We start from the raw sequence: 25732 nt of genomic DNA, 5'->3' as shown, positions 1-25732 counted from the left end.
TTTCTCGATGCATGGATTGCAAGCATTATCTCTGTCAAGAATGCCAGAAGGCGCATAATCGATTTGCAGCACTGAAGAGTCACAAGATTGTAGCTTTGACAGAGCTACCTGTTGAGCCCGAAGAAATAACTGAGGATACTGAACTCAAGAAAGTTCCCAAGTGTCGCGAGCACCCAGATCAAGATCTCTGTCTGTATTGTAACACATGTGAAGTCCTCATATGCAATGAATGCACAAACATTGACCACAAAGGATCCATACATTCTCACGTCAGCATCGACCAGGCGGTTAGCAGATGTAAACAAGAAGTACATGAATCCGTAGCTAAAACAGAAGAGTGCATAAAAAAATTCATTTCTGCAACCCCTTCTTCAGGTCATTCACGTTACAGACTTGACAAGATGCTGGTAAAAACGTACTCTCAAATTTCACAGAAAGCAGAAAAGGAAATTGCCAAAATCAGAGAGAAAGAACAACAACTCAAAATGGAGGCCAGGGACATTGCCACTAAACGAGAGAAACAATTTGCATATGCGGCAACGTCTGAGAAGATTCTGGGTAAAGTGAATAAAGTGATGACTACAGCAACGTGCTATGTGATCCTGGAGAACAAAAAGAAAATGCTGCGGGATTTGAATGAGCAGGTGGAGGTGCATAAGAGTTTGGATATCAAGCATGGGAAGTCATTCCTTGGCTTTAAGGAGAGTAAAGAGGATGGTCAGTTTGGGACTCTGCTCTTGGAGGAGAAATGGGAGACAGATGAGGCCTTTTCAGAATATGTGCAAGGTAGAGACTATCGACATATAGCAGCATACTCCACAAGTGAAATTGCTGTGGTACAGAGTGATAAATTGCTAACATTGGGTATAAAAGGGAAGGTGATTTCTACAAAGACCTACAAACCTGACCCTGATAAACCAAACGAACCCCATGACCCTAATGACATACAGAAAGCAACAGCTCTAGCCATCAACAAGGATGATCAACTTCTGATCCTAGACAATCCTGCAGTCAAGATCTTCAACAAGGAATACCAGCTCCTTCATCAGTTCCTACCGGGTAAAGAGGCCGGCGTGGATGGAATGCCGACGTGCCTGGCAGTGGACAGCAGCAATCTGATAGCAGTGGGTTACAAGGACAAGGAACAGATATCTCTACACAACCCAGATGGTTCCCTCGTCAGAACACTGCCTGCTCCAAAGATTGGTACATATTTGAAGTTCAGCAACAAGCGGCTTATTTACACCAAGAGCAATGAGGGTTGGCTGATGGCTGTTGACTTACATGGCAACAAACTGTTTACTCAAAGTTGTAGTGATCCTCGTGGGCTGTGTTGTGATGATGCAGGTGATATTTACCTTTCGGCCTCAGATAAAATCTGCCATTTTAGTGCAGATGGCAAGTGCATTGCTTCATGGGACTGTCGGGGTGGTTCTGATATCACATACACACCTGCACATAAATTAGCAGTTAAATGTACATTACGGAGGAACTGGTACAGTGGGGTTGCTGTGTACATGTGCATGTATCACTTGGTTTAGAGATATCAACCAACATGTAATTGTTCAAACGATCAAAACAAAAGGCAGGGAATAAAAAAAGAAAAAATATACAAAAATGGTATCAAGACATTTTATCTACATCATTTTATCTTTATCTACCCATGAAAATTATTGATGCTCCATGCATCCATGGACGTGTGCAATGTACAGAAGCTTTCTGATTGCAACTTCACAAACAGGACAGACTTGAACACTTTGAGCAGATATGGGATTGTATACATGTACATAGAAAGATTACATGTGTTATATCACATTCAGTATCTTACACATGTACATCAACCGTAGTCATATGTGCAAACATATTTGGAGCTTGTACAGTTGTACATACATCCATGTTTTTTTAAAATGGAAGCGCTAGTTTGATTTTTTTTCTAAACTTCCCATTTCCCAAAATGACAAAATTTGTCCCAAACTGATAACATCGCCTCAGAAATACAACTATAAATGTTTTACATGAGGTGTTCTATGTACATTGTAGGTTGAATTTTTTTTAAAATATTTCCAATTAGTCTAGAAAAAAAACCGCATGTGTCGCAAGTTCTTCTCTACTGAGCTACATGTATTGCTTAAAGATATTGTGGCGTGATGGGGTGGGCCGACACCAGTCTAATTCCCCTTATTTGGTAGTGTTTACTTGTAATTTCTTGGCAAGGAAGTCAGGTCGTGTCAGCGGACAATGTCTCGTGGTTTTGGCGGGAGTGGCCGCCAATCGGAGCGCGCTCGCTGTTGCTGGGCGGGGCGAGGCAGGCCGTGACCGCACTTGCGATCTGTGTTTCCCGTATCCGCGTATGCGTGATTGGTGTTACCGGGCAGAGGTGAAGGGTTGGCGGCCAATCACGGCGTGATTGGGCGTGGCCCCGCTACCCTTGCCGTGGTACTTGAGCGCATGGTCGGCCGGGCGTGAATCAGTTCAGTTGAGTTCAGTTGAGTCAGTTGCGTAAGTTGTTCCTCAGTTCTGTGTATGGAGCGGGTTCAGTAGTAGTGTACGAGTGAAATTGCCATTGTCCGTGACGAAGCTAGCGTTTGCTTTGGCGAGGCCGTGTGTGGTGCAGTGTACCGGTGTTGACGCTGTTTCGGCCTGACTTCTCGTACCGTGGTTGAACGATTGTACGGAGCGCAGAGCCCCGTGGTGTGACCCAGTTAGCTTGGTAGGACCGAATTGCTTTATCGTGTAATTTAGTGCATTTTTGTGCGATTGTTGCAGTTGAGTGTTTGACTTACAGAGTAGGGTGACTAAGTACAGGCATAAGGATTGTTGTCGTGGGTTCACAGAGACGTGCGATAACATAGAGGGTCGACCCAGAGGTTGACATAGAGGCCTGGGAGGAATAGTCACAGGTAGTCAATAACTGTACTCGGTCAAGTTTATTGTCACACGGGTTTTGTCGTATACTGATCAGCTCAGGCGCTCAAACTTATACAATCATAACAATCCAACGATAATAACCTTATAAATCAAAGAGTTCCCAATTAAGTCAGAATTGTCCGTGATTAAATAAACCAATCATTTCCTTTCCACAAAGAGAATTGTGTATCCCAGTGTCCAATATTTCTGCAGTTTCTTCGTCTGTTTGTTCTGTTCTGTACTAGAGTAACAGGGCCTGGTAATCAGTATCCAACTGGGCGGTAGATTTCCACCAAAACGAGCTTGCATCCCTGGGCCTAGAGGCTGCTCGAAAACTTCCCTAGGTTCGAGGCAGAAAACATAGTTTGGGGTTAGGGGAACTTTCGCCTCAGTCGGTGATTGCCTTCCCTGACCTCTGGTTTCAATTGACCTCGGGAGATTCCGCCACAATATGGTACAAGTGTAAATACTGATCGTGCAACATTCATTTATATTTCCAGCTACCAGTACATGTACCATACTCCACCATTTGTCATGAAAACAGATGGGAAATTATAGACAAATCCACACGCCCCGCTCCAGGAAGTTTTGACCAATCACAGCCATGATTTATGCCCGACATAGGTGTGTACAAATTTGTCATGTGCATGCATTGGCATGTATGACATGTGTACGTCTGGCACATGTAATACCGGTATTGAACATAGGAGAGGTGAACGATTTGTTGCCCACATACATGGTGGGCGCTGCCAAATAGAATGGTCTGTTCATCGAGGGCTATCTCCATGAGACGAAGTATGTACTCCATGTTCTTTACAATAGATCCCTTTTTTGTTTAAACAAATGAGACCAGCTTTATTCTTATTGGACTTTCAGAAACACAATCTTCAGCAAGATAAACTTCCCAACCAAGCCTTCTTTGTAACTTAATTGGTTCACTGTAGTTTCTATGCACTTTTCTCAAATATTGAGACTGTTTTGTATTATGAATATGAGTAGAGCAGCTAGGACATGAGAGGCACACATGCTGTTGCCCTTGTGCGTGGTTGGTGGTAAAGGGTGCCATTTAAACATTGAAATGATACACATTCTGAATCCATTTACAATTAATTTTCCAAAATGTTTAAACCAAACCCGCACTGAATATGTTTGCTGTATCTGCCCTCGTATGCATTTCACACACAAATAAACAATACTAAAGGACACCTTTAAACCATTTTATTTACAAAGCAAAAGACAGTCCATTATGAATGATCTTCTTTGTAGATCAGTGTCGATGCTGCCCTTCGTTTGCTGTGCGCCATAATTATTTAATGTATATTCTTGTAACTAACATGCTTGAGTGCAAACACTGGTGCAGGTGGCATGCAGCCTGCGTGATGTGGCTAAAGGTTTAAACGTTTAAATTGGGCTGAAATAGATTTGCTAAATGTTTCCAAAATAAACGCAAATCATCGAGGGCCAGCTCCATAAGAATGTACCACCTTGGAATGTTCTATACAAATGATTAAATTTCTTTTGAAGACTACAATGTAGATCAATTTCATTTTTATTGGAGATTCAGAAACACTAACTTTAACTTCCCAACCAAGCCCTCTTTGTACCTTGGTTTTGCCCAACATTTTAAATAAAATACCCCTTTTATCTTAACTTTTATACTGCTTTGTATTATAAGCACATGTATGCATTGGAGCCTTTGGTTTTAGTAGTTTGGTCTTGGGTATTTGATCAAGCATTCAACTTGATCAGGCATTTGTAGCCTCAGAATAAATGATGGTTCTCCATTTGTTTACCCAAACAGTTTGAGGAGTTCTCTCCTTCTTGCTGTGGTTTATTTATTTAACCTACATTTCAATGACTGCGTAACATTGTTTTGCACCACTGAAAACAAACCTTTCATTGACAATGATTACCAAAGACATTGGTTATTGCAGATGAGTTTTGTTTCATCTTGAGTTTTAACCACTATGGATGGTTACCCAGACCAGTGCTATGGGCCCATGTAACAGACTGCCTATAACATGCACTGGGCCTCTCTGCGGCCCACGAAAAAATGTGTGAAAAATCTGATTGGTGTTTCCGCAAAACCTTGCAGAAAAGCCTTTGTTTATGTATTTTTCTTCTTCTTCATGTTTTCTATCCCAAATCCTATAGACTTTCTACACTTTTTTTCTCGCCGGCTTAGACATTGACGCGGTGTAAATGTTGTTATCGTCGCCGCTATGCATTTATTCCGTTATTCAATTTTCTTGCCTTTGAGTAACTATTTCCCTTATTTAGAGCCCTTATTTACATAATTTGCAAGTCTAATCTAGTCAGTCCCCGACCAACCCTACTTAGGAATCTCTTGTATGCCATGACGTAATGTTTTTGCTTGCGCCACCCCGGCGTGCGGGAAATTCAAATCAGTTGCGTTCACGCTCCCGACCAACTCACTTCACTTTTCAGGAGCTAACAATTTGTAAGTATTTTTTACTTGAATTTATTTTTTACTTTAATTAATATCATGTTTATTTCTCAACATTTAATTCCCCGTAAGCATTTATCCGTATACTATATTACTAGCGCCTGGCTCGATAATGGATATGTGTGTTTTAGTTCATGCCAAAATACCTAAGATTCCTTAGAGCCAACGCCCTTATTTTATAGGCCTTCACCCCGGTACATGGAAATAGAAAGTATAGATTTTGGGGGATACCAATTTATTATATAATTTATATCTGTGAATTATATTTCATTGTGGTATGTTTATTTATTTGCTATTCACATTATTTTGTAAGGGAATCCCAGAATGCCGCCGTAAATCCCTGAACACCCAACAACTGTTTCACCCATATACCTCACTGTGTGCCGATGGTTCCTTACCCGGGGAACAATTGTTAGTTTAATATCAGTGGGTTTCTTTATTTAAATAATTCATTGGATTAATTGTATTTCATTCAAATGAATTGTTGACTCCTCCCCAACCGAGTATATTGTCGATAAGGTGCTGCCCGTTCACAATTGGTCTAATATTCTCTCTAAACCTATTGATGTAATTGTTTAATTGTGTATTTTGATGTTTATGTGATTGTAATATTTAATATAAATGTTTGTATTTTCCTTTAGCTTTCACCTGCATCAGCGGTGTGCAAATAAAATGGGGTCAAGAATTCAAAACAGATTTCCAGTCTCGTTCTTCAGTGGTGCATACAGTGACAAATGCTACGTCCGAATGACATTTTTGCTCATATTTTTGGCAAAATACATTCAAATGATTTAAAAACTTTCGGCAGTAGTGAAACAAAAAATATTATGAAGAGCAACTGCAAGCAAGGCATTCATACTTTTCATAATATGGTCATATGCACACATTGTTTCCCAACACGGTGGAATAACCCATAAAGGTTATCCTCATCAACTTTTATAAACTGTAATACACCAATCCATTATCTGCCTACAGTACATGCACAAGAGCAGCCGGGTACAATGTACAAGTACAGGACAGCTAAGGGCCCAATTAGATAGAGCTGCTTAAGCATGCTTAAGCACAAAAAACCTTGTTTAATATAATCATGTTCCCGGCCAAAACTCAATGGGATGTACATTGCTTGTGACCGGTATTTAGCTGTTGTTTACTTAGCATAACAATCGCATAGAGTTTCAGTGGGTAACATATTAAGCAACATTTTTTTGTGCTTAAGCAAATTTTGTGCTTAAGCCATGTAAGCGGCATTATGAAATTGGGCCTAGCTTGAGGTCAGAGGTGTCTCATAAAAATCTATTCTTAAAAACCTGGGAATTGTGTTCATGAGGAAATAGTTCAACATTTACAGCGACAGCCGTTGCTGTACACTTGACTGTGGTAGCGAGGCACTATTCAGTAATATTGGACAATGCGTGAACAAAACATACAGTCGTGCTGTTGTAGTATACAAGGGCCTACATGTACAAGAAGGGTGTGGCTGAGTCTGCTGACAGACTGTATGCAGGAAAAAACCTCAAACTGTACCCATAAAACGGCTACATTGTAGGTAAGTGGAGGATGAGAAATAATGTTCATGAGGAAACAGTTCAATTGCGACATCGCAATGAAAGCTGTTACAACTCAGTAAAGTGAACTTGACTGTGGTATAGTGAGGCACTATACAACGTGTACAACACGTACAGTACAGCAGTGAGCACTGTTGTAGTACATGTAGCAGTACATGTAGAGTGTGGCTGATTCTGCTGACAGACTGTATACATTAAGGGGGGAAAAGTTTTGAACTCGACCCATAAAACGGCTACATTGTAGGTAAGTGGAGGATGATAATCAAGCTAGCACAGGAGAAATACAGCACCATGGAACCCTAATGGAATAAGCCAATGTAATTAGCTTTTGGGGCCCTGTATCCCATGCAGACACAATGGATTGTCCTTTGATTCTTTCTGACTGTCCTATCTCTATCTTCTGGCAAACTTAAATTCTTGATCCACAACACTATCTATTGGACAATCCGTGTACACAACATACAGTTGTGCTGTTGTAGTAATAGTAGGGTGTGGCTGATACTGCTGACAGACTGCATGCAGGAAACGACTTCAAACTGTACCCATAAACAGGCCTGTTGAACTTGTAGGTAGGTGGACGATGTTATGGGAATATACATTTGCCTTTGCTGTAATTTTCAGAAATGGATGGATTTTGGGAGTTAGTGTTTTATAGCAGATATTGTTACATTGACTTGTTTGCTGTTTTGGGTTTGTAGATGCTGGAAAAACCAAGAAAAACAATCATGTTTTTGCAGTCTGGTTCCCTGATGTCACTTAAATTGAAATGGAGCAATTCATAGAGGTCGGGGAATTGTAAGGTCGGGGAACCAGTCTAGAAGGCTTGGACCCGTTCATAGATGTGTGATCGATTGCAAACAATATTCAGACTAAACATGGTATCTGGGCAGTAATTGATTTTTCTTCCAATTTGAAATTGATACAAAAATACCACTATTCTTGAAAATGTCAGCACACCAGGTGCCATGATTTTACAGGATGCTTTGGACTGTCATTCACTAACAGTCTAGTAAGGTATTTCATAATAATTTGGATGTTTTGTTTTTTGATGTTTGCAAATGTTGTACCGTATGCAGCCGCACAGGGGAATATAATAAATAGCACCATGACAGACTGCATTATGCTCTCATGTATCCAAGAAGAAGAAATCTTGACTGTCATGATGTTCTTTGATTATTTACCTTCATATTGTTATATGCATGTATGTTTTTGATTTCATCTGCATAAAATTGAAGTGATTTAAATACATATTTACATCTACATGTATGCAAACTGTTAGTGAACTACAGTGGAACGCCGTTATACCGAACACCGCTATACCAAACATTCGGCTATACCGAACATCATCCTTGGCTCCCGGTTTTAATGTACAACATCTACCGAGCATTGTTCTTGAAAAAAGTCAATAGATTAACAAAAAATCTACCGGTTGTACATGAAACACTATTTGGACCCCTTTTAATTCCCGAACATCGAACGACCCATAGTAACATTGTGTGTGAATGTCGACAAGCGACAGATGGCTATTATTTCCCCAAGGAATAAAATTAAGGGAAAACCACCCGGCCCAAGGAATAAAAGGGAAAACCACCCGTTGCTAAAGTTTAGAGGACTCCTCCTGCGGCTGCGGGATGTGAGAAATGCCAGTTCACTATTGGTCAAAAGAGGGAACCAGCAGTTCAAAATCACTATACCGAACGATCGTCACTATGAACACTTTCTGTGGATCCAACAATGTTCATTGTAACGGTGTTCCACTGTATACTGAACATTAGTCCATCTATATTCATGCAGTATCTTATAGTACATGCATAAGTTGAAAGTTTGTTTTTCTTTCCACTCTTATATGGTACATGTAGAGTACAACTGAGCAAGATGGCAGAGGGAGGTGTGACAGATCTAGTCTTGGATGAGACTCAGAAGGAACTTCAAGAATGTCCTATCTGTTACACTGAGTACAAGGATCCTAGGAAGCTAGACTGCTCACACAGCTTCTGCCTGAAATGTCTGCAAGAACTCAAACTGACACAAAATAAGGACGACAAGAATATCGTCTGTCCGTTGTGTCGAAAGGAAACTGCCCTGACAGAAGCTGGCGTGGACATGCTACCTGGAGGATCAAAGGATGTCAATCAACAGGAACAGACTGAAGGTCAGGGGTTAAAAGTCATGTGTCAGGCATGTGATGAGGCGGAGAACGAAGCTATTTCTCGATGCATGGATTGCAAGCATTATCTCTGTCAAGAATGCCAGAAGGCGCATAATCGATTTGCAGCACTGAAGAGTCACAAGATTGTGGCTTTGACAGAGCTACCTGTTGAGCCCGAAGAAATAACTGAGGATACTGAACTCAAGAAAGTTCCCAAGTGTCGCGAGCACCCAGATCAAGATCTCTGTCTGTATTGTAACACATGTGAAGTCCTCATATGCAATGAATGCACAAACATTGACCACAAAGGATCCATACATTCTCACGTCAGCATCGACCAGGCGGTTAGCAGATGTAAACAAGAAGTACATGAATCCGTAGCTAAAACGGAAGAGTGCATACAAAAATTCATTTCTGCAACCCCTTCTTCAGGTCATTCACGTTACAGACTTGACAAGATGCTGGTAAAAACGTACTCTCAAATTTCACAGAAAGCAGAAAAGGAAATTGCCAAAATCAGAGAGAAAGAACAACAACTCAAAATGGAGGCCAGGGACATTGCCACTAAACGAGAGAAACAATTTGCATATGCGGTAACGTCTGAGAAGATTCTGGGTAAAGTGAATAAAGTGATGACTACAGCAACGTGCTATGAGATCCTGGAGAACAAAAAGAAAATGCTGCGGGATTTGAATGAGCAGGTGGAGGTGCATAAGAGTTTGGATATCAAGCATGGGAAGTCATTCCTTGGCTTTAAGGAGAGTAAAGAGGATGGTCAGCTTGGGACCCTGCTCTTGGAGGAGAAATGGGAGACAGATGAGGCCTTTTCAGAATATGTGCAAGGTAGAGACTTTCGACATATAGCAGCATACTCCACAAGTGAAATTGCTGTGGTACAGAGTGATAAATTGCTAACATTAGGTATAAAAGGGAAGGTGATTTCTACAAAGACCTACAAACCTGACCCTGATAAACCAAACGAACCCCATGACCCTAATGACATACAGAAAGCAACAGCTCTAGCCATCAACAAGGATGATCAACTTCTGATCCTAGACAATCCTGCAGTCAAGATCTTCGACAAGGAATACCAGCTCCTTCATCAGTTCCTACCGGGTAAAGAGGCCGGCGTGGACGGCACGCCGACGTGCCTGGCAGTGGACAGCAGCAATCTGATAGCAGTGGGTTACGAGGACAAGGAACAGATATCTCTACACAACCCAGATGGTTCCCTCGTCAGAACACTGCCTGCTCCAAAGATTGGTACATATTTGAAGTTCAGCAACAAGCGGCTTATTTACACCAAGAGCAGCAAGGAGGGTTTGCTGATGGCTGTTGACTTGCATGGCAACAAACTGTTTACTCAAAGTTGTAGTGGTCCTCGTGGGCTGTGTTGTGATGATGCAGGTGATATTTACCTTTTGGCCTCAGATAAAATCTGCCATTTTAGTGCAGATGGCAAGTGCATTGCTTCATGGGACTGTCGGGGTGGTTCTGATATCACATACACACCTGCACATAAATTAGCAGTTAAATGTACATTACAGAGGAACTGGTACAGTGGGGTTGCTGTGTACATGTGCATGTATCACTTGGTTTAGAGATATCAACCAACATGTAATTGTTCAAACGATCAAAACAAAAGGCAGGGAATAAAAAAAGAAAAAATATACAAAAATGGTATCAAGACATTTTATCTACAAAACACCCATGAAAATTATTGATGCTCCATGCATCCATGGACGTGTGCAATGTACAGAAGCTTTCTGATTGCAACTTCACAAACAGGACAGACTTGAACACTTTGAGCAGATATGGGATTGTATACATGTACATAGAAAGATTACATGTGTTATATCACATTCAGTATCTTACACATGTACATCAACCGTAGTCATATGTGCAAACATATTTGGAGCTTGTACAGTTGTACATACATCCATGTTTTTTTAAAATGGAAGCGCTAGTTTGATTTTTTTTCTAAACTTCCCATTTCCCAAAATGACAAAATTTGTCCCAAACTGATAACATCGCCTCAGATATACAACTATAAATGTTTTACATGAGGTGTTCTATGTACATTGTAGGTTGAATTTTTTTTAAATATTTCCAATTAGTCTAGAAAAAAAACCGCATGTGTCGCAAGTTCTTCTCTACTGAGCTACATGTATTGCTTAAAGATATGGTACAAGTGTAAATACTGATCGTGCAACATTCATTTATATTTCCAGCTACCAGTACATGTACCATACTCCACCATTTGTCATGAAAACAGATGGGAAATTATAGACAAATCCACACGCCCCGCTCCAGGAAGTTTTGACCAATCACAGCCATGATTTATGCCCGACATAGGTGTGTACAAATTTGTCATGTGCATGCATTGGCATGTATGACATGTGTACGTCTGGCACATGTAATACCGGTATTGAACATAGGAGAGGTGAACGATTTGTTGCCCACATACATGGTGGGCGCTGCCAAATAGAATGGTCTGTTCATCGAGGGCTATCTCCATGAGACGAAGTATGTACTCCATGTTCTTTACAATAGATCTCTTTTTTGTTTAAACAAATGAGACCAGCTTTATTCTTATTGGACTTTCAGAAACACAATCTTCAGCAAGATAAACTTCCCAACCAAGCCTTCTTTGTAACTTAATTGGTTCACTGTAGTTTCTATGCACTTTTCTCAAATATTGAGACTGTTTTGTATTATGAATATGAGTAGAGCAGCTAGGACATGAGAGGCACACATGCTGTTGCCCTTGTGCGTGGTTGGTGGTAAAGGGTGCCATTTAAACATTGAAATGATAAACATTCTTAATCCATTTACAATTAATTTTCCAAAATGTTTAAACCAAACCCGCACTGAATATGTTTGCTGTATCTGCCCTGGTATGCATTTCACACACAATTAATAATACTAAAGGACACCTTTAAACCATTTTATTTACAAAGCAAAAGACAGTCCATTATGAATGATCTTCTTTGTAGATCAGTGTCGATGCTGCCCTTCGTTTGCTGTGCGCCATAATTATTTAATGTATATTCTTGTAACTAACATGCTTGAGTGCAAACACTGGTGCAGGTGGCATGCAGCCTGTGTGTCGTGGCTAAAGGTTTAAACGTTTAAATTAGGCTGAAATAGATTTGCTAAACGTTTCCAAAATAAATGCAAATCATCGAGGGCCAGCTCCAGCTCCATAAGAATGTACCATTATACCTTGGAATGTCCTATACAAATGGTTAAATTTCTTCAGACTACAATGTAGATCAGCTTCATTCTTATTGGATTCAGAAACACTATTCAGAGACACTAACTTTAACTTCCCAACCAAGCCCTTCTCTGTATCTTGGTTTTGCCAAACATTTTAAATTAAATGCCCCTTTTATCTTATACTGCTTTGTTCTATGAGCACATGTATGCATTGGAGCCTTTGGTTTTAGTAGCTTGGTCTTGGGTATTTGATCAAGCATTCAATTTGGTATTTTGTAGCCTCAGAATAAATGATGGTTCTCCATTTATTTATCTCAACAGTTTGACTGAGTTACATGTGTATGTTGAAAAAAATATTCCTGTCTTTAATAATCATAACAATCCTAATCTTTGGCCTAAGGGGTCCAAAAAAGTGACAGGTTTCTGAGAAGATCGCCAGCTTAAATAAAATACCAAGTTTTAAGTTGATATGACAAGTCTTGTTTGTGCTATGGTGGGAAAACTATTGCTATTGTTTTAACCATAATGACCTTTGCCTTTGATTTATGGGGTCTAAACTCGTTAAGCTTCATTAAGCTGTGTTCAGGCCATGACTTTGCTTAAGTTACGCTGTGTAATGCTGATGCGCGCAGCCATACAAGTGAGTGTACACGTACTGTGCGATGCTGACACTCGCTTGCATGGGAAAGCGTTATCAGGTACAAGGCTGAACAGGTTATATGCTGGCGTGGTGTACATTCTTACATTGGCGTGTATTGTTTACATTTACGTACATTACTTACATTGGCGTGTATTGTTTACATTTACATACATTACTTACATTGGCATGTATTACTTACATTGGCATGTATTGTTTACATTTACATACTTTACTTACATTGGCATGTATTATTTACATTGGCATATTGTATTGTTTATTTTGGCGTACATGTATTGTTTACATTGCTGTACATTACTTACATTGGCGCGCATTGTCTACATTGGCGTAGATGTATTGTTTAGATTGCTGTACATTACTTACATTGGTGCGCATTGTCTACATTGGCGTAGATGTATTGTTTATTGCTGTACATTACTTACATTGGCGCGCATTGTCTACATTGGCGTAGATGTATTGTTTACATTGCTGTACATTACTTACATTGTCGCGCATTGTCTACATTGGCGTACATGTATTGTTTACATTGCTGTACATTACTTACATTGGTGCGCATTGTCTACATTGGCGTACATGTATTGTTTACATTGCTGAACATTACTTACATTGGCGCGCATTATCTACATTGGCGTAGATGTATTGTTTATTGCTGTACATTACTTACATTGGCGTGCATTGTCTACATTGGCATACATGTATTGTTTACATTGCTGTACATTACTTACATTGGCGCGCATTGTCTACATTGGCGTAGATGCAGTGTTTACATTGCTGTACATGACTTACATTGGCACGCATTGGCGTAGATGCATTGTTTACATTGCTGTACATTACTTACATTGGCGCGCATTGTCTACATTGGCGTACATGCATTGTTTACATTGCTGTACATTACTTGCATTGTCTACATTGGCGTGCGTTGTTTACATTGGAGTGTACTACTTACATTAGTGTGTATTGCTTACATTATTGTACATTGTTGATGTTGTGCATGTTGCTGCTTATATGAGTAGTGGGTTAATGTCTCCCAACTGCATGTATAATTAACTGACCCTGGTAATAAAACAGCCCAATTAGATCCCAACTACTCCTGTATATTTCTTGATTGTTGTATAATAAATTACGACCATACTTGTTGTGCCGACAATCCTGTTGTCAAGGTGTATTTCTTGCAGGTTTATTGTGCAATTAACAGAGAGTAATCACAATCATCATAATCGGCGGTATATTTCCTCCAAAACGGACCTGCTCCCTAAGCCTTGAGGTCGCTCTGAGTGGTCTCTTGTCTTAAGAAAGCTTGGGTTCGGAGAGATCCGCTACACACTAGGTGTCAGACTTGGTCCCTATGAACTTGGGATGGCCCAGGGAGATCCCTGCCACAATATTATGGAGACCGAAGACGCTATGGGGTCAGCAGAAAATCCCCATAACTTGGTTTTTATTTCCTGAACAATAAAAACCTTCCCCATAACGCTGGCACACGGATGGACAAGGCAGAAACAGTATGCCCCTTCGGCTTCACTGGCGGGGCATAAAACCGCCTTCAATTATTGTTTTCTTCCAAATGATCCCATTTCAAGTGGAATAATTTCACAGGGTATTAGGTACCTTTGAAGAAGAATTTGCTAATTTAATCATTTGGTCTGTTTCCGGGTATTTACCAATGTTCCCAGTACGTCACATCATGACCTTTAAAATGATAACAAACTTGGGGCATTCCTTCCTCACAATAGGAAGTTAAGGTAATATAAAACATTTGCTTTTTCTGCAATTTTCAGAAATCAATAGATTTGGGGGTTAGTATTTCATAGCAAATATTGTCACACTAACCTGTTTAAAGTTAATGTTCATAGATGCTGGAAAAACCAAGAAAAAATATGCTGCTCTTGTAGCCTGGTTCCCTGACCCTACTTCAGATGAAACAAAGCAAATTATAGACGTCGGGGCATTGTCAGGTCAGTGAACCAGACTAGCTGGCTTACACCCGTTCTTGGATGTGCAACTGATTGCAAACAAAATGTCTTTCAGAAAAGTCAGGTTTTTCCAACGACTTGATCGTAAGTCGTCCCCCCCCCCCCCAAAAAAAAACTTCCCCACAATGTGGTCCACGATAACGTGACATACTTTGGAAATCATCCAATAGTATATCAACGGTTCTCGTTTAAAACTTTTGGAAGGTTTTTGTAAGATGAATGGTCACCACGGCGACCTATAAACTCACCTCCCGGATGTACTTGATGCCTTCCGTGGCAAAGAGGATCTGTTGCATGTCGCTGGGCATGGCTAGCGGCTTACTGGTGGGGATGATCAACGTCCGCTGCCTCGGTGGATAATCCCCTTGATCTGGGGATTAACAGTAATCCACAATAAGTCCAATTCAATCATTGCTATTCTAATAATGAAATTTAACTCTAACCATCCTCAATCCTCCAAAATCCTCATGGCAGTTTAGGAGGATTTTGGAGATTTAGGCTGATCGAATGGCAAAAAGTGGCAGTTGATTTTGGAGGATGCATTGTGCTGAGTTCGTAGTCTGTACCCTGCATTGTTTATGTTCAGTCATGTATAATTGAGCCCTGCATTATGCTCGATATCATCCTCACTGCTTCTGAATGTCATCGGCACTGCCTCAACCCATTAACAGTGATTGTTGGAGGATTTTGAAGGATTGAGTCAATGGTACCCCTCTGAACAAATTCACGAAATAACAGACGATTTTGGAGGATTGAGTATGATTCCTAACCGACAGGTCCTAGGGGGTTAGGGTTAAGTATTCATAGATACAATACATTGACATATGTGACCGTCCGGCACAAAACGTTAACCCAGTCATTTGGACCATTTTTTAAAAACTGGGATTTTCAGCTCATCAGAAAAGGACATTGAATAAGGGCATTGAAATGTTGTAGGGAATATGGAAATGGGACAAAATCTGACAGAGTTATAGGTGTATTTGGTTCCCAATTTTCATCAATACTCTTTGTATTTAAAGGCTGTATCTTAAACTACGACCATGCAACGTCCGACCAGTTTTGTGCTGGACAGTCACATATTGGTGTAGTTATCTGAAGTCTGATCAATAATGCAGGGACTGTGAACAAGTCTACCTGATCCCAGACCCCCAGAAGAGGAGGGAGGGGCTCATCAAACCCACAAAGTGGAACTTGTGGAACTTTGTATGCTAGCACGGAGTGCGAAGCCTGTTATATCCTTTGATGGGGATTCGTATTTAAACAACTTGGGACGCAAATAGCACCACAACAACTCCAGCTCGGTTTGGCTTACAACTTCGTAACACACGTTTATTCAACATGGATCCGCGCACAGAAACTCTTACACGAGTTGACCTTTGATACACACTCTAATAGACTGGCTACCTGTCACATGCAGACACGACAAAGCCCTTACTATATGGGCTTTGAAAAATGTTGGATTCTAGATTCTAGCAAAAGTTTATCGAAGCAACATGAACACAATACCATGGGGTCATCAAAAGTGGAATATGTTGGAGACAAATTGTTTTGAATATTTTTTCTTTTAGTTCCGAGCTGAACAGGTCCGCCATAAGTTATGCTTATATAGCGCTTTCCATCGTATCAACAATCTCAAAGCGCTTTACAAATACTCCCTGTTCATTAGGCCACGAGACCACGTGGCAGCCAATATCAGCACACATTCGGTCCTCGACCCTCACAGGTACCCATTCATACTCCTGGGAGGAGAGGCAATTGTAGTTAAGTGTCTTGCCCAAGGGCACAAACAAAATGTTCCTGGCAATAGAGTAGTACAGTACTTATGCACAAAGTCCATACAACAGACAGCCAGACTTACCGATTGTTCTGAACTTGGAGACGTCACAGTACAGGATCATGACAGCCAGCATCGTGTGGAGATAAGTGAACTCTTTGGTTTGCAGGGACGTCCATCGCCTCGTCTGAACATCCTACGCAGGCCAAAAAATCAATAAGTAGTCTTAAGAAAAGAAATGCCTAATACAAGGTAAAACAAAATGAAACCCAAATGTCGGGACTGTTGTTTAAGTGAAGTTCTGCATGTAGCACTTTCAAACTCTAAAATGTGAAAGCCCGATTCATAAGCTTTCTTTTAGTACAAGAATCATTCAAATCACTCATGTACTTTTCAAGTTACAGAATTTTAAACACTACCACCGTTTTAACGTCCTGTCCATGGATCACAAAAAAAGGTGTACGTTCTTTCAGCAAAATAAAAACAATTCACACACATCCCTGTGTGATTTGTTGTCGTTTTGTTGAAAGAACACTTACCTTTTTGTGATCGGTGGACAGAATTTTAAAACGGTGGTTGTGTTTAAAATTCCGTAACTTGAAAATTACATGAGGGATTTGAATGATTCTTGTACTAAAAGAAAGCTTATGAATTGGACTTTCATGTCCTAGATTTTTAAAGTGCCACATGCAGAACTTCACTAAAACAATGGTCCCGAAATTTGGGTTTCATTTTATTTTACTCACCCTGTATTTGACACAGGTTTAAAGTCCTGAGAATTATGGCTCAATTAGGTGATCATTTTGTGAGACTATATGTGAAGCATGATTAACGTTTGATATCAGAACTAGATCTATATGTCCTCGAAGTGAGTAAATGGAGAACCAGCCATTGGGTAACCATCACCTGATTTCATTTAAAGCTTCAGTCTATCATTTGCAGCTATCCTAAATGTAACTGACGTAATTATTGTTGAAAAACATACTAAGTTAAAAGATAGTAAGGGGACTAAACTCGCTGTGAAATTATTCTTTCTGGCAAGCTGTCATTTTGAAGAAATCAACGAAAGTATGTCTTTCCAACTATGCGTCTCAAGACGCATCCTTGGAAACTTCCGTTAGTAGTTCATTTTTTTTATTCGGCAAAGCGCGCGCAAGCATTGACGCGATGCACACGCGCTTGCTATAATTTTGTCAATTCAGTGCGCGACATCGTGTAGCTGCAATCAGCACAGTGAGAACGTGTATTGGACGCTAAATTCCGGCCCAATTCAAAACATGATTCAGCAACCTTTGATTTAAAATTGAGATGCTAGAATGCTGTTTTTCTCAAAACATTCATCAGGTTAGTTGTTCAGCACCCTTCTTTAGATTTTGAGCACTTTTGTTGCTTCAAACGAACAAAATGCACAAATTACAAATGATGGACTGTACCTTTAATGCACTGGTTTTTTTTACTTGTGAAACTGTTTTACATACCTCCTCGTTCTGTGCAGTGTGTGGGCCCAAGAGGAACGTTACGATCCGCCGCACGGCAGACTTAGTGAACAGATGTTTGCAGCATACAATATCCTATGATTGGAAAAGACAACAACTTCATTAATGCTACATTTTTTAAACCTCTAGAAGCAATTTCAGCACCATGCGCCACTCAGTGGTTGACTTGTGGCATGCCTTACGTCTGTAATTTTCATAGAGCTATATTAAATTACTAAGAGCGCTAACTCACGTACAAAGTGATGCCTGCTGGGCGCATCCATGTTTGTACACAAACCTATGGAGAACTAGAAATTTTGTACTGTACGTATTTTGTACGTCTATTTGCATATCTGCGTTTGTATTCCATACCGGTGCGTCATCGAAGCTGATACGCCCAAAACCAAAATGCACGATCAGCAAATAAGCGTGTCATTTTGCTCTACGCAAACAGCACAACATGTACGCGTATCCGCTGCAGATGCTTTTCGTGGTGACTTTTTTGAACCGTCATGACGTGCTTAAGTTGTTTGCGTGTGTTTTACTTGCGCGTTGCATTTAGAGTACACTTTTAAAATTCAATCCATCTATTTTGATTGTGTTCAACAAACACGCACATGAATTCAAAATGTCTGCGCCCAGACAGTTTCAAAGCGTCTCCACGCGCAAGAATGAAAATTTAGCGCTCTAGTAATTGAATATAGCTCTATGGTATTTTACGCAAATTCTATTCTGAATGAGCATAAAGCCATAGTGTCTTCAGGCTTCGTGGGCAATGCGTTCCAATGTCTCTCCCAGTGGTTTCCCCAACTCTCCCTTTCTTACCGTTGAGGGGGTACTTGTATACGGAGAACTAAACATGCACCGTGCATCTATTTTTTGGTCCCTATTTTTTCATCCCAATTTTTTCATTCCTAGCCAAGAATTGCTAGCCTTTATAAAGCAGGATTGACTGGCTGTGACTGTTTTTGTTACTTGATACAGCTATGCTTGACTGTGGGTGATTGATAAGCCAGCTGTGCCTACCACTTGCCTGCTTTTGTCTGTTAACTGAATTTGACAAGTCGCAGTGCTTGCTTAAAATAGATCTCTCTCAAATGACGTCATTTCCAACTGACCATCCACGTGCATTGGCATTTTGTGCGTAAACATATAATAACACGCGCCGGCTGCATCGTATTTCGAACAAATTATGAGCAACAAGCATGTGTGTTTGGAACATTTTTAACACTGCGTAATGCTTGCTTGATTGCAAAAAATACACAGTTGCAGTTCTCTTACAAAGATGGCCGTCATTGAGAGCCATTACATGATCTGACTGTTGGTGACCGGCCTGTGTACAAGGCACGGCAGGGAAGAGGATTGAATTGTTTGACTGTCTGTGTCTGTTCAGACAGCAGGAGGGTTACATATATAACGGCCGTCGAAACTAAACTTTGGGCAGAGGGCAGGATTCTAGAAGGTAAGAAAGTGGTGCTTGCTGATTTTCGGAAGCAAACTCTTCATTTATTGATCTTACCAGTCAGTGGGGTAGCCACCGGGGGGGGGGGGGGGGGGGGGGGGGGGGGGGGGTGGGGGGCGACCGCCCCCCCATGAAACCTTGTCGCCCCTCCAGTCGCCCCCCCCCCCCACTGAGATTTTGAGTTTCTAAAAAAATTATCATTGATCTACATGACGCAGTGGGCCCTATTATGTACTACAATGTATCTTTTGCTTAGAAAATATTGGTTAAAGTGGTCAGAAATTGCCTCAGATAGCACCACAGAGCATTTAGAATCCAAAAATTTTCGGGGCCCTCAAGCGGGCCCCGAACCCCACGCCTATAGCTCAGAATTCTAGTAGCTGATTCAATGACTCCAACCTCGAAAACAATGTTCACAAAATTTTCTTATGCCTTTAGCTGAGAAAACCTTGAAAATCATGTTTAAATTATTATCTTTTGTGCTAAGATAATTATTGGTTAAAGTGGTAAGAAATTGCCTCAGATCACACCACAGAGCACCGAAAATCCAATTTTTTTCGGGGCCCTTAAGCGGGCCCCGAACCCCACGCCAATAGCTCAGAATACCGATAGCTGATTCAATGTCTCCAACCTCGAAAACGATGTTCAAATAATTATCTTTTGCCAAGAAAATATTAGTTAAAGCATGGAGGAAAGTCGTAAGAAATTGCTTCAAATCACACCACAGAACATCTAGAATCCAATTTTTTTCTGGGCCCTTAAGCGGGCCCCGAACCCCACGCCGTAAGGGCTTCGAGCTTGCATCAGTTATGATCAAGGTATATCCCCCCCCCCCCCCACTTTTGAGAAGCGATTGACGCCTCTACTTGACGCCCCCCCCCATGAAATGTTCCAGCCCCCCAGCGCCCCCCACTGAACAATTCCTGGCTATGCCACTGTTACCAGTGTTGTAGTACTCGTACTCGTACTTGAGTACTACTCGAGTACTATTTTTAGAGTACTCATACTCGTTATCGTACTTGAATGGCAAATTCAAGTACGATTATTCGAAATGATGGTACTAGTACTCGAGTAGCAAAGTACTCGTACTCGACATGTCGAAATTGAACTCGACATGTCGAAATTGTACTCAACATCAAAGTACTCGTACTCGAATAGCAGTACTTCGAGAAAAAAATATGGTATGGCTTGACTTACCACAGCCTTATTTTATAGATAGTTTCAGTTTGAAATGGTCAATTGGCTTGCAGAGAAATCAAAGTTTCCTGATTTTCCTCTGTACACGTCTGGACAAACACATTTAATAGCTAGCTGTGAGTGGGTATGTGTATCAGTCTGACTGAGCCTGGGCCCATTACGCACAATGAACCATTTGCCGTATGGCCGCATTCAGAAATAGGAGTACTCATACTCATACTCATACACGGAAGTACAAGTACTTGTACTCGGAGACCTGTACTTGTACTCGGAAGTACGGTGGTACTCGTACTTGTACTCGATAACCTAAGTGATCGGCAGTACTCGGTACTCGAAAAAGATACGCAACTACAACACTGGAACTTACCGCATCAAGGTAGGAGCTGAGAAGCCAGAAGTACTGCTGGCACGTCTTGCAATGGTCTGGCACCTCCTTGTCCAGCAGCGAGAGCAGGTACTCAATCAGGCTATTGAGAGGTTGGGAACTAGACACCAAGGCCGGACTGAAGTGGACGAAGCTTTGCAGGATGTACTGCATGATGCGGCCAAAGGCGATGCGGACCTCGCGCGTGGGACACTCAAGTAAAAATTGCCTAGAAGACAGAAAATATGGCCATCGTAAAGGAACATTACGTCCTAGAATGCGCCTAGCTCCATAAATGTGGCCAATTTACTGGACTACCTCTGTAAATAAGGCCACACTTCCACCATGTACAAAAACATGTTGAACTTTGTCAAATTTAGATTTTCACATTTAGGCTTAGTTTGTAGGGTTTTTGCTTTAGAAGCATACTCACCCTTTTTATACTCATCATATCTGTTTGTTTTGTATCTGTGTACTTTAATACCATACATGTTTTCCCAGCTCCATTCCCCTCAACCCGTCCCTATCACTCGCTCCCTCCTTCCTATGCCCTTTCATGATGATTATTCTTTAAATCTCTGTGTAATTGTATTTTTTATGTAACTATTCTGCAATTCCGCTGCTGGCGGTGATAGAATAGAATAATAAACCATTAATAATAATAATAATAGGCTAATCAGAAAGTGCTGCCTTTTTCAGATGTCTAATTTTCGTGAAATTTCATGTTGAAATTTTGATACGCAAACGTGTGCAAACGAATCTGGAAATTTCACGAAAAATAGACATCTGAAAAAGGCAGCACTTTCTGATTAGCCTATGAAGAGGGTGAGTATGCTTCTAAAGCAAAATTAAACTACAAACTAAGCCTAAATGTGAAAATCAAAATTTGACAAAGTTCGACATGTTTTTGTACATGGTGGAAGTGTGGCCTTTATTTACGGAGGTAGTCCAGTAAATTGGCCACATTTATGGGGCTAGAATGCGCCCAATTGGGTTTTTTACCACATGGAAAGAGCATTTATAGCATAAACATCCACACAACCACACGTTTGTTGATGGTGTAAATCAATGATTTTCTTTTGTTCCTCTTCCCTTTTCCTTTGTTTGTACTTTTCGCAACAGCTCGCAACATTTTCGCAACAGCTCTCATTGATTTTGTTCAGTTTTCTAATCGAGGTCGTCCTCGATTTGGTTCCTATCCTCGATTCATCGATGATGCTGCACGTGTGTTGTCCTCGATTTACACCATAAACAAACGCACCCTATAAAAATCTGGACGTTTTTGTGTTATTCTTGCAAGAACAAATTTCAGGGGCCTCAAAAATTTCACTGTTGGGTGCTAGTCGTAATTCCTGCCGTACATATTGTCATTGCATTGGATTCAGCGGATGTGCGAGAAACAACATTTGTGTACGTGTTCTACATAACCCCCGAGGACCGACACACAAAGGGAGAACAACAGATCCTTTCAGTCCTCGGGAGTTGGGTCTTTTGTTCAAAACGGTCCTCTGTGGTAGGTTTGTGTGCTTAGTCTATGGGAGTGTGTTATATTACAGGGACAAAGGAAAACACAAAGCATTGTCCACGGGAATATAGTAAAACAAGAGAGGGTGTTTGTTACATGTATGTGCCGACACACACACAACTCGTTCAATCATGAAGTGTTACTCACTTGATGTACGTCTGGCCTTGCGGACTGGCCATGAAAGTCAGCGCCCATGTCGATCCTTCCTTGCTCTGGATGACCAGTTGCTCAATGCAGCCCCACCACTCGCCTATATCGGACCTGCGTTGGAAAATTAGAACTTAGTAGCTACTACTATTATGATGAAATTTTTGTGTCGGCAAGATGCAAATTCAATATTAGCGCTTTATACCAAAGGTCTCAAAGTGCTTCACAATAATAATATAACGCTTTTTACCAAAGGTCTCAAAGCGCTTCACAATAATAATATAGCGCATTATACCAAAGGTCTCAAAGTGCTTCACAATAATAATATAGCGCTTTATACCAAAGGTCTCAAAGTGCTTCACAATAATAATATAGCGCTTTACACCAAAGGTCTCAAAGTGCTTCACAATAATAATATAGCGCTTTATACCAAGGTCTCAAAGTGCTTCACAGTAATAATAAAGCGCTTTATACCAAAGGTCTCAAAGTGCTTCACAATAATAATAAAGCGCTTTATACCAAAGGTCTCAAAGTGCTTCACAATAATAATATAGCGCTTTATACCAAAGGTCTCAAAGTGCTTCACAATAATAATATAGCGCTTTATACCAAAGGTCTCAAAGTGCTTCACAATAATAATAATATAGCGCTTTATACCAAAGGTCTCAAAGTGCTTCACAATAATAATATAGCACTTTATACCAAAGGTCTCAAAGTGCTTCACAATAATAATATAGCGCTTTATACCAAAGGTCTCAAAGTGCTTCACAAAAATAATATAGCACTTTATACCAAAGGTCTCAAAGTGCTTCTCAATAATAATAATATAGCGCTTTTTACCAAAGGTCTCAAAGTGCTTCACAATAATAATAAAGCACTTTATACCAAAGGTCTCAAAGTGCTTCACAATAATAATAAAGCGCTTTATACCAAAGGTCTCAAAGTGCTTCACAATAATAATATAGCGCTTTATACCAAAGGTCTCAAAGTGCTTCACAATAATAATAAAGCGCTTTATACCAAAGGTCTCAAAGTGCTTCACAATATTAATATAGCGCTTTATACCAAAGGTCTCAAAGTGCTTCACAATAATAATAAAGTGCTTTATACCAAAGGTCAAAGGTCTCAAAGCACTTCACAATTATTACCCCAATTCATCAGGCCATGAGACCAGTTTTTCTGCAGCAGCTCGAGATCAGCGCATCCTGGTCTCTACCTTCACAGGTACCCATTTATACTCCTGGGTGGAGAGAGGCAATGAGCGATCGATATTCCCTGCCGTTCGTTTAGGTACTTAGGTACTCATTAAATTTGCAACTTTTCAAACTGCATCAATTTTCATATACCGTTGTCAATGTTGGAGGATTTACAGTCTTTGGTAGCAAACGAGGTACCAAAATGTAGCTCACAACATTCCCCAAAGGTCTATATCAATGGCGTCATCATAAGACGATCAGATTCAAAGTTATGACCCTCCAATGAGTGTGGACTTTCTTTCTTTTTGCCGTGTTTACAAAACCACAACCAACAAATTACAGGACACTATTAGAGCCATGAGAGGGTTACGAGTCAAATGGAATGCTGCCCTCGGAACTCACCTGAGTTTCTTTTTGGTTCGGAAGTAATTGTTGAATAGAAACTGGAAGGCTAGTTGCAGGCTGGTGACGGCACAGGAGTCGTAGTAATTGCTCAGTGTGAAAGACTGCAGATTGACAAAAGGGGCAATATTTTAGGGATTCATAAAGTTTTTTGTGCAGAAGTTTTCTTCATGAGGGTAACGATTAAGGAGTACAGTTGAAAGTCGCTATACCGAACACTGCTATACTGGACTTGTGAATTGACTGATGATTTGGCTCAAAATTAATTTGAGAATAAGTCCGCTTCCAACCTTGGGCCAATTTCAAGCAAATTTGCTCAAAACAGAAGAGTTTTACTTGCATGCACTTCGAGACAGGTTGCCCAATTTCTCAATTTCAGAATGAATTTGACACCGTGTAACAATAAATCTCTTTTGTGAGTAAAATGCAGCAGAAACCCTCAGAGCCCATGACAGGAATCTCAGCAAATGGTGTCACCGCGACCTTTCTTTTCATTGGTGACCTTAATCTGTACACTAATGAAGACCTGTGACAATCAAAGGCCTAGTTTGCACAATTTAGATTTTCGGAAATTATAGTCTCCCCAGAATGGGCCTAATTTCTTGTTCTGCTTATAGTGGGGTGCTGTGGTCCACTGGTCATGGTGTTCGACTCGTGTGCCGTGGTATGTGGGTTCGAATCCTGACCGTGGGAACATGGTGCTTGTGCTCTTTTGAGCAAGGCACTTTACCACTTTTGCTTCGTCCTTCGGATGAAAGTAAAGCCGTAGGTCCCGTGTATTGTTAAAGAACCCAGTAACACTTATCGCTAAGAGAAGGGGTTTGCCCCGGTGTTTCTGGCAGTGGCTGCAGTATGCGCCGCAGCACCTAGTAAACCCTTTATAAAGGTGCTACATAATGGGTCTCATATTTCTCATCAATTTCATTTACCTGTCTTTAAAAATAGACATAATTAACAGCGTCTTGAGTACATATGTGCGCTATATAAAACTCTGGTAATTTTGTAAGTGAAAAATCGTTGGCAACTGTAGAAGCAAATTCTGGGCCAAAAGATGGTAAGCATATTTCAGTGGTTATCAAGAGATTTGGCTAATGCACATCAGTACATCCCATAAAAGCAAATAACTAAGATTTCTGTGCTTACAGGGTTTGCTTGCTAGGGCTATTAGCACAGAATGATGATGGTATACACGGAATTCTGTGGACAGTTAGCGAAAAATCCCTGCTTACTGTAGCAGAAAATACTGTGCTTA

General features: G+C 40.7%; 1 protein-coding gene across 1 annotated transcript in view; it reads right to left on the bottom strand.

The window, feature by feature from the left end:
• LOC119728329 (ubiquitin carboxyl-terminal hydrolase 24-like) overlaps positions 1-25732 on the bottom strand; it is a 116011-nt gene that overhangs the window by 19002 nt on the left and 71277 nt on the right. The window contains exons 44-49 of the mRNA XM_038200529.1: positions 24481-24584; positions 22883-22996; positions 21214-21439; positions 18191-18283; positions 16797-16908; positions 15187-15308 (exon numbers count right to left, since the gene is read on the bottom strand). Coding sequence (XP_038056457.1) covers positions 15187-15308; positions 16797-16908; positions 18191-18283; positions 21214-21439; positions 22883-22996; positions 24481-24584 — 771 coding nt within the window. The remainder of the gene's footprint in view (positions 1-15186; positions 15309-16796; positions 16909-18190; positions 18284-21213; positions 21440-22882; positions 22997-24480; positions 24585-25732) is intronic.

Source organism: Patiria miniata, unplaced genomic scaffold, assembly GCF_015706575.1.
Source record: "Patiria miniata isolate m_02_andy unplaced genomic scaffold, ASM1570657v1 HiC_scaffold_20, whole genome shotgun sequence".
Classification (NCBI taxonomy): domain Eukaryota; kingdom Metazoa; phylum Echinodermata; class Asteroidea; order Valvatida; family Asterinidae; genus Patiria; species Patiria miniata.
Note: the sequence above shows the minus strand (reverse complement) of the source record. Positions and strands in the feature narration are given on the sequence as shown.